At 40.5% G+C, this 10,870-nt stretch overlaps 1 protein-coding gene across 1 annotated transcript; it reads left to right on the forward strand.

The window, feature by feature from the left end:
- Window positions 1-4,005: 4,005 nt before the first annotated feature.
- Window positions 4,006-6,347, forward strand: LOC131537213 (uncharacterized protein C01G6.5-like). Its single transcript, XM_058770518.1, has 2 exons — window positions 4,006-4,292; window positions 4,388-6,347. The coding sequence occupies exons 1-2, from the start codon at window positions 4,008-4,010 to the stop codon at window positions 5,024-5,026; spliced, it is 924 nt and encodes a 307-aa protein (XP_058626501.1). The 5' UTR covers window positions 4,006-4,007; the 3' UTR covers window positions 5,027-6,347.
- The last annotated feature ends 4,523 nt before the right edge of the window (window positions 6,348-10,870 follow it).

A 10,870-nucleotide genomic window follows, 5' to 3' on the forward strand; every position in this document is an offset into this window, starting at 1 on the left:
ATTGCCGTTTGTTTTTGTCATTCAAAGTCTCTCTGTATTTGTCTGTGTGAACCTGACACAAGAAATGTGTCCACACTTCCTCACACTTTAAAACAATGCCGGCATCACCCTGTGACCTGCCAATGTTTACTTAGTTTTATAATCTATCTGTGTGTGTCAGTGCTTTGTTATATTAGTCTGTTTCAAAGGTCATGCATCAGACCAAAGGTTGAATAATTATGTATCTCCAGGTAGAAATACATACAAATGTGGGTGAAAAGAAACAAGTAAAATCTAAACAAAAAAACAAACAAAAAAAACCTTGCTAATGTTCTACCTTGCTAGAGTTGCTTGTGTCCAACTCTGGGGAAAAAAATATAACACTTTAGAATAAGTATGTATTTATTTATGTATATAAATACATAACTATGTATTTTACTTTTTTTTTTTTTATTATTACTTGTACTTATTTTATTTTATTTATTTATTTATTTAAACAATATAGTTAAATTTGTATTTATTTACTTGAGAACTGTTTTCTTCCTCCAGCCATTTGTGAAGTTTGTCATTTGGAGTTCAACATCACCTGCGCTCTTCTTTCTCTGACTGAATGGAAAAAGAAAAGAAAGTACATGCTCTACAAGTTTATCTAACTGATCTCCTCTAGTGAACAGAATGATGGTGTATCATGCAGAATCTTCTTCAAAGTTTGCCTTAATCAATTTCACTGTGATTTTCTCCTCTTCTGTGAATCTCACATCCAGTCTAATGACCAGTAGAGAGGAGGGACAGCTCACTAATTTATCCTTTGGTTGTTGTTCACTGACTGATGTATCAAACAGTGTCGATCACTGATTTGACCTTTTACAGTCTGCTGATATTTTTGACATTTCTCAGTCAGTGATTCAAACCGTAATTCTTTTTTAAACACTTTTTGTCCAGCCAGCTTTTGGCTGCATTAACTGTACCACACCATTACTCAAAGCCTTTCAACACGGCATATGTTGTGGATGAACTGCACCTACCAAGCTGCTGTGTCCTGAAAGACTTGTTGAGTGACGTACATCCCATTGCTTTCATTTCCTATTAGGCTTTTCACTATTAGAAACACCACAGCTGTAAAATAATGATTATGCAGTGGAAAGTTGATAAGCATGTTTTATTCTCCAAGCTGCTGCAAATTGATGAGCAGCCAACACTTACATCCCTGTAAACACCAATACAATCCACCAACACGTCAATAGTGTGAATAGATTTAAATAACAGATGTTTATTTGTAGCTTTTCATGTTAACATTGTGAGAACTAATATATTAACACATACTGTAACAAAACAGTACACATACTGCATATACTGTAACAAAATATATCATGGTTTTTTTTTTTTTGCACCACTGACATCACTTATATTAGTGTTTGTAGTGCCCTGCTGCATTTATGTAAATTCATAATTTTTATTAAGTTTAATCTTCTACTTCTGCTGCTACAGCTGCTTGAAAGCTGTTAATGCTCCGAGACCAAATGCCGCTCCTAATGCTCCCACAAATAAACTGTTTCTCCTCATTGTCCTAAAACTCTGTGCCATCTTGAAGTTCTCAGTTGTAGGGTGATGTCTCATATTGATTTCCACCATTTCATTAATCTTCTCCTGCAGCTCTGTGACCTGTCATTGATTTTCTTTGTCCTTGTTGTTAAGAGTGATATCTGCTGTCCCAGCTCTCAATAAGTGCTTGCAGATCATAACTTTCCATGATGAACTCCTCTAAAGGTTCATCATTCAGGTGGTCAGCGTGAGTCTACAGAACAATGATGTAGTGCGAAGCGTCTACTCCAAAGTTCATCTGAATGTATTTCACAATGTTCCTCTCTTTCTCTGTGAATCCCACATCCAGTCTGACGACCAGCAGAAATGCATGCAGACCAGGATCCGACATGCATGCGCAGTTCTCCATCTGGACCTTCAGCTGCCCCTCAGTCAGTGATGTGTCAAACAGTTCTGGAGTGTCAATGACTAAGATGGTCTTTCCGTTCACTGCTCCTATCTTTCTTTCGCATGTTTGGGTGACGGCGCATGGAAATATGCCGGGACACACAAAGCCGACAATCGGTTGGCCGACGATCGGTTGGCCGACGGCGAGCGACGGTCGGACTAGTTTGTTTGGTGTGTTCCACTCGTCGGCTCTCATCGGGCTCATGTCAGCGGCAGTTTGCCTGATTCAACATGTTGAATCGCCGTCGGGGCCATTGGGACCGTCAGCGAGACGGATAATTCTGATTGGATGTTCAGTTTAGCGAATGAGTCAGTGCCCGAGAATTACAGCAAAAGTGATGAAAACAAGCACGTAACGTAGACTAACCATGTTCCGTACACAACGATGTTCCGTACAGATTACCTTGTACCGCCAATCACTGAATAAATACTTCCGGGTCATACATAAAATATATATCTGTGTCATCTTTATTTCTCCCTCTTTCACCCCTGATCACGACAGAGACCCTCCCACCATTTGTTTCAGTGAGATTTCAGTAAGTTTGCTAGGTGCGCCCACTGCGCTTGAAAATGGACGGTGGGCAAGCTAAACGCGAGACTGCCGCTTGGGTGGGGAGACAGCTAGAGCAGCGAAAACGTACATTTCGATTTAAATTATGCTTCTCACAGTACTACAGGCTTTATGAAAGGAATATTATGTTATCACAAATTGTTAAATAAATTACCTTTTGTTGAATAAATGATTTGAAATGGGAATATTTAAACGTCAATTGTGGGCGATGACCACTTGGCGCCACTCTCCGCCTGAGACGTGCAGCAGGCGCTGTTTGCTCATCATCCTGCGCGCAGTGATGTTTATATTCATAAAGGATCAATTAAGTTAGCATTAACTTACATTCACTTAATTAAACATTTTTAATTGTCAGCTAAAACTCAATTGATAGTGTTATTTCATTGCCAAGTTATTTAACTTAACATTAACAAAGTTAAACACAATGATAGGATATTCAGACATTTAAGTTATTTAATAAGATTTCATACGTTACATCAAGTTAACTAATATAATTACAAGAATATAAACAATATAAACAATTAAAAGGTTAAATTAACATTAAGTTACATGATTAACATAACATCATATTTCAAAGGAAAGGCAGTAAAGAAAGATGTCAGGAAAGAAAAAACAGTACTCAAAGGAGAAGTTACAGGAGGCAGTTGAGGAAGTAAAGGCAGGAGCAAGTTTAAGGGCAACAGCAAAAAAATTTGGCATTCCCCACACCACTCTACAGGACTATAAAAAAAAAATATATGTCCACAACCCTCATCCTAATTCGGCCCTGACACCTGGAGAGGAAGAGGCTCTCCTTTCCTTTATATTCTGGATGGCGGACCATGGCTTCCCAGTGACAAGATCCCTTGTCAAGGTGCTGGCTACTGGGATAATAAAGGAGAGTGGCAGAACCGAGTCCACCACTGTAAACCTGGAGAAGGGGCCAAGTGATGTGTGGTGGTCCAGGTTTAAGGCCCGCCATCCAGAATTGGCCTCAAGGACGGCAGATTCACTGGACAGAGCCAGAGTCCATGGTGCTACACCAGAAGCCATTGAAGGGTTCTTCAAGTTGTATGAGGCCCTTTATGTGAAGCATAGTTTGGAGGACAAGCCGCATCTCATCTACAATTGCGATGAGACCGGCTTTGGAGACAAGCCTCGGTCCAGGGAAAAGGTCCTGTGCCAGACTGGGAGGAAACATGTCTACCAGCAGCAGCAGACGACCAGGGAGCACATCACGGTCCACTGCTGTGTGAATGCAGCCGGGAACAGCATTCCACCCTTCATTATTTACCCCGGCTGCCTCCCAAGTAACGCCTATAGGCTGGATGGGCCCCCCAACGCCCTCTATGGCATCCAGGAGAAGGGTTACATGGACTCGGAGCTCTTCCTGAAATGGCTCCACCATTTTATTAGATATGCTCCTAAGGAGAGACCACTAATATTAATCATGGACCAACACGAGAGACATGTCTCAAGAGACGTAATCATGTTCTGCAGAGAAAATAAAGTTGAAATTCTCTGCCTACCTGCCCACACCACACACATTCTACAGCCCCTGGATATCGCGGTTTTCAACCCACTGAAAACTGCTTTCTCCACCATGGCCTCCAGGATGGGTCTGGTACGAGGGGACATTGTTGTGGGGAAGAAGCAGTTTTCAGCTCTCCTCAAACATGTGTATCCAACTGCTGTCACAGCCCAAAATGTCAAGGCTGGGTTCCGCAAGGCTGGCATCGTTCCTCTGTCCAGGGCTGCTGTGGACACAACCCAGGTAATTTTAACATTAATACAATAATTCATCCTCTAAGCTACTTGCATTTCTTTTCAAGTGTGTTAATGAGTTTTACATACGTTTTATTTTCTTAGGTGGTGAGAGTGCTCCCATCTGCAGATGGAAGTGACACCACACCATCCATCGCTCCCGCCACTCCATCAGACACACCATCTATCACTCCCACCACTCAATCCAGCACTCAACCTACTGACACATCATCCATCACTCAAACACCTTGCCCCACCTGCAACATTAATAAAGTGGCCCACAAAAATTATCTGGTAACAGCAGGTGTAATTCCAGAGAGTCTGGCTAACATCCTCATAAGTCCAGCCCTGGAGAGGAAGGAGAAGGTGAGGCGTCGCATTCTGTTGCCAGCCCGTGTCATCACCAGCGACGAGTACTTCGACCTGCTGGTAGAAAAAGAAACTGAGGAGAAAGAGAAGGAAGAAAAGAAGAGAAAGCGCAAGGAAGAGATGGCAAAGAAGGACGAGGAAAAAAGACAAGCCCAGGAGGCCAAAAGGCAAAAGAAGCAGGCACCTCCTCCGACTGAAGATGGAGAACACTGCGCTCTCTGCCGTAGAGTGGTCCCACCTGGCTCAGCAGATGAGGCCATTGATGAATGGGTCCAGTGTGACCTGTGCCATTTGTGGTTCCACCTGGAATGCGCAGAGGTGGAGGAAGTGCCAGACACCGACTGGCTTTGCCATAAATGTTGTCTGTCCACATAAACACACACACACACACACACACAATGTAAATAGTGCACACAGAAAATGAACATGTTAACTTCTAGTTATGGTATTTTTTTTAATCAGTTTAGTGTTGAATGTAAATAGTTGTAAACACACACACACAGACGCATCCTGATCATTTATGTTTTTAAATCACATTGGTTAATCATTAAATATTTAGAATCAGTTCAAATTGTTTGCTCTTCTTTGTCTTCACTAATGTTTCACATGGTTCATCCTTAACCCACATGCCATAATCAATATCACGACACAATAAGGCCTAGCTCACATGGTCCTCTAGCTTATTAAAGTAATTTAAAGTAAATTTTAAACAAATAAAAAGGTACTCACCCTTCTTATTCGTTGAAATGTTGTTTTCTTCAGTTAAAATAAATAAATAGCTCTCAGTTGACCCGTTAAATGTCCATTTTCGTCATTGAAATCAAAGTATGCGCTCTGTACGGAACATCATTATAGCCTGTACGGAACACCGTTAACGCTTATCATCTTCCGTACACGTGCGGAGGAGGTACTTTTCCCCACTTTTCTCAAAAACTATTGGTCCAAAAGACATCAATCAAAGTGTGGACTGTGCAATGGGTATTCCCCCAGAGAATGATCACACAAACATGCTTGTCTGGCTTACAACAGCGGAGGAGTGGTCGATGGCGTGCGGTGAAGGGCGAAAAGTGTACGGAACATGGTTAGTCTACATTAAATGAAGGCGGTACAGATTGAAGGCTGTTTAAATGTTACATGATCTTTCCCAATCATTCTAATACGCAAATGTTTTCATAACAACATGAGCCGCTTAAAATGATTAAAGTTATCAACGTTACTGATATTCAAAATGGTAAGCAAGCGCTGATTTGTTAACGTTTCGAATATCTGCGTTTATCTCGTATATATCTTTGTTTTGGTTTCTCCTTTCCAGTGACAAATATATACTATTGATAGCTGCTGATATAGAGCGAGAAGCGATTAGCTTCTCCCAACAGGCAATCGGACGGTCGGAAGAATTTCTGACATGTCCGAAATTTTGGTCCCTCCTCGTGAGGCTATCGCACAATTGAAGCAAAGCTATAAACCGACTGCCCTAAATGCAGTGCTTTTTCCATCACTGCGCCTGCTCGGAAACAGTATGCTTTAGACATTTAAATACACATACGTACTAGTAAAACAATACATTTAGAGTTCGTAAAATACACTCAGATGTTTATGGAAGCAGCAATAACAATCCATTCAAATATAATTTTCAGACGTGTTTTATTAATATCAAATAGACATAGTGTAAGTAACTAGAAAGTTCACTCTATTCTTCTCCCATTTCACCCACCACTTACTTGCATGTATTTCGCGAGAAATTGATGAATTTACGTGATGTAAATCCTACTGACAGGACTCTCTGAACTGCAGTGCGAATAAACATGGCGGTGCCCATCTCACATTACAGATCACGATCAAGATCATTTAGAACGGTTTTTAAACGATAAAACACACTCATTTGCACATATTTGTGAATCGGAATATCAGATAGTTGATTATATGGTAAGCAAGTTCATGAATATTTTGAATAAAAAAGGAAAAATGAAATAAAAGCGATCCATCTGTCATACAGTGTTATTGTGGCCGCGGTGTGTCACGTTACAATCATGACGCATCGCCATGGAAACATTAAGGGGAAACGTTCTAAAATAACGGTCGCCTAAAAAAAACTCACTCTGGGGGGACCGCTGGAATATTTTAAACTCACCACTGAAAAGGTTAAAACATCTGTACTATTTAGACACGCAGACATCAAGAATCAGCATATGGGGGAGATCAAGTGACCCTTCAACAGCAATACATGCGTAGTCCTTCGCTCTGCTCACGCTGTCAAATATTATATAATCCTGTCAGTAAATTTCGAACCACTCTGTTTAACCCATCATGAATACTTCAACAGTCAAAGACAGTCGGTTGTGGCCTCAACAGTAGAGGTCTGCGTGGGACTGTTTTTTTTAGTCCCGCTCCCACGAGGTTCTATTCCGCACCCACCCGCTCCCGCGATATATTCACTCTTTGTTCACCCACTGTCCGCTTAGAATAATTTTCTTCCCGACTCGACCGTACCTGCTAAATTTAGATCTTGTTTCTAGAATCTCACATTTAAATTTCCTCTAGCCTACTAAAAGAAAGAGAGATAGGCTAACAAATAAACGTATAGTCTGCACAAAATTGTATTTGTTATTTTATTCGTCTTGTCAAGAGTCTTGAATTTATTGACAGCAAAAAGTTAAACAAATTTTCTGTCTTAAGACATAAAATTCGTTTAACATTTTGCTGCCAACACAGTAGGAAAAAGTGTTTTTTTTATTCATCTTGTCAGGATACAATTCGTTTAACATTTACAACACAATAGGAAAAAGTGTCCAGAGAAAAAAAAAGTAAGTTGTACAAAAATAGCCTATTAGTAATCTTATTTGGCTGTGTTTGAAATGCCATACTATCATACTACTCTTACTATTTCTGCAGTATCCAGTATGTATGCTGCGCATAGTATGCAAATTTTCTGAAATACCCGGATGACCTACTATATTTGCCAAAATCTGCTAAATATAACTCAAGTACACTGAAATCAGTACAGAAGCTGTGTTCCGAATGGCATACTATCATACAACTGCTTTATTGCAGTATGCTGTGTGAATACTGTGAATAGTATGTGAATTTTCTGTATGCATGAAATGCCCAGATTACCTGCTACATTTGCTGAAATTTGATGTATGCATCTGAAGACACTGCGTGGGATACTGTTTCCCAGAATGCAACGCGCTCCACGTGACGTTTCATCTTCAAACGCTTGAGTGAACTGGAGGCGGGGAATAGTTATAAATGTAAGACTTATATATGTACGTATATACATGTAAACTACAAACCATCGCTGTGCATGTAAAAACAATATCATTAGTAGGACATAAATTGTACTTTAATCTCTACGGCACTTTTCCAATCAAGTCAAATCACGTCACCTTTATCTCTGTAGCGCTTTATACATCGTTTCAAAGTTATTAAATAATAATATTAATATTGCAGAAATATAATATATAAATAGAGTAAATACACTCGTTTCTTTTGCTTGACAGCGGAATTTAATTCTGTTTGCATAATTGAAATATTAACTTTAAGGACAAATAGACCAATTTGTTAGCCGAGGCTTTTTACATTAACTCCGCCCACCAAAGCCTGACTGCGATAAACAGCACTGCAAAAGACACGTGTATTCCTATAGTATCAGTGGCGCAGTGAGTAAAAGACACGAGATGTGTGTTGTTGATGCGAGCGATCCGAGTTCGAGTCTACCTTTTGTCAATCTCGTGCAACTCCTTTTCCCATCACATACCAGATCAGAAAGGCATTTGTTTTCAATAAAAAATTAAGTAAATATTTGAAAAGTGGAAATTAAATGCCTCATTAATAATACCACTGTTTAGCTATAGGTAGGTTGTCCCAGTAAAGTGGCGTTCATCAAATAAAATGTATGATAATTTACGCTCAATGAGTTATTGCACACTGTTTTATAATGTACTGAAGTATAAATATCTGCCACCTAACTACTACTTACACACCTGTTGCTAAAGAAAATGGTGCTATTTTAGTGTAAACAGAATTTATCATTAGTTGCACTTAGTGTAACTACAATATATCACTTTTTCCAATTAGTGTAACTGCCAAAAATATCAATGTTCAGTTAAAGACAGCTCAGTGTTGATTCAGTTCTGTCCAATAGCCTATGTAAAGTTCTTCAATTATGAAATGAGTTCAACTGGGCAATATAGCATTGTTTACTAATATGAAGCCTACTTCACAAGCCTTTGTAAAAAGAATAGTTTGTTTGTAAGGTAACAACCTTGACAGCTGTGCTGAATTAATGTTTGTGTCTGTCATGTGACAAATTAAGCATACTACTCTGAAACATTTGTTGCTTATTGTATACTGTTTCACACACTATTCTTTAAAAAAACAGTAGGCAGTATGCACTGTGTACTGGGCAGTAAGCAGTAAGCAAGTATGCCATTTCGAACACAGCCTTTGTCTTGTCAAAATACTAAAGTTTAACATTTTGCTGTTAACATAGTAGAAAAAGTGTCGCAGAGAAAAATAAATAAATAAATATGACACCTGTCATTAAAATTATAGGCTAAAGAAAATATAAACAAAACCTCACTTTGCTCCATCCTTATTCTGCTCTGTCACTCTTCGACAACCTGCCTGTTCTGTCACCACCTGCTCTGTAGGACCGTTATGCACATGCTGCGTGCACATACCCCGCAAATGAAACACGTGACGCAGAGAGCAGTGGTTCCAGTCATATGAGAATAAAGTGCAGATATGTTGTTCTGAATGGACGTCGGGAACAGGATATTGTTAAACCGCCCACTCCCGTTCAAATTACACCAGAGTTACCGACCGCTACCGCGTTTTATTTAGGAATTGAATCCCGCGTCGCAAGAAATCTGGTCAGGTCCCGTGGTTCCCTGGAGAGCCGCAGGAATGCAGACCTCTACTCGACAGTAAGAGATGCGGTAGACTCTGTACTGACCCCAGCATTGCGTGACCTGCATGCGGACATACAAGCAACCAGCAATTCTGTTAAAGAGCTAAGAGCGGCGCTTGAGGGACTAGCTAGCGCGGTGAAGCAGACACGTGACAGGGTTGATTCCGTTCAAGCAGCTGCACGTGAGGATAGTCACAAACTTACGAAATCAGCTGGAGCAACTCCCTGAGAAGATGACGGACATTGAAGATAGGAGCAGGAGAAATAACATACGACTGGTGGGGTTGCCGGAGAGGGCGGAGGGCTCCGATGCAGCTGGCTTCCTCAGAGCTAATCTTCCCTGAAAGGCCGTGACATCGAGATTGACCGGGCCCATCACGTGTATGATGGAAGGAAAAACTCCAATCGGCCGCATACTCTCATCTTCCGTGTACTAAGATGGCATGACAGATCGGCGATTCTGAAGAGTGCTCGGCAGACATATCTGGTGAAATACACGCAGGACAATGTCACGCTACTATTTTTTGCCGACTTTAGTCCAGCCACAACTACCAAGAGAAAGAGCTTTAATCCAGACTTGAAGATGACACCACTCAGTCTCCAGCCCTTTCTCACCTGTCCGGCGGTAATTAAACAACGATATAAAGGTTTGATTCTCCTCAGAAAGCAGAGGATTTTATCAACTCACTGTCACAGAAGAAGACATATGCTGCAGCTCTACAAGGCAACAAGAAAACAGCTGCCACCATCTCCATCTCTTCGGCCCAGCGATAAGAAATTAATGACTGGGATGGAGGCAATTCCAGCTGCCCAGAAGAGAATAATAACAAGGTGGACATGGACACTTGTTAAATCTAATCCCTTTTCTTATTTTCTTCCTCTCTCTCTCTCTCTCTCTCTCTCTCTCCTCCTGGGATATTGTTCCTATTTATCCGGCACAACTGTCTCTTTATTGGTAAGACTAACAACCTTTTTATGGAGGGGTCTAATGGAGAGTAGGTTTAATTTCAATAATTTTTGACTATGTGGGCCTTTTGGGGACATGTCTTGTGTTGAAGTGGACCGGTCACGTATCATCACCATTTTCTGTTGCTCAATCAGACCTACGTTCTCGGTAATGTGTGGTCGGAGTTGTTTCTTGTTTATAGTTGTTTGATGTTCCTGTTTCTGTGTTGCTTTTATTTTTTACAACAGAAAATCACACTTTTATTTATTTTACTTTATTTTTAAATGGATTTTTCATCTAGGTGGTTTGGTATCTAGAATACACACCGGCGTTTAGATGTTACTTACAAAATGGGAGTGCT

This window comes from Onychostoma macrolepis, chromosome 03, assembly GCF_012432095.1.
Source record: "Onychostoma macrolepis isolate SWU-2019 chromosome 03, ASM1243209v1, whole genome shotgun sequence".
Classification (NCBI taxonomy): domain Eukaryota; kingdom Metazoa; phylum Chordata; class Actinopteri; order Cypriniformes; family Cyprinidae; genus Onychostoma; species Onychostoma macrolepis.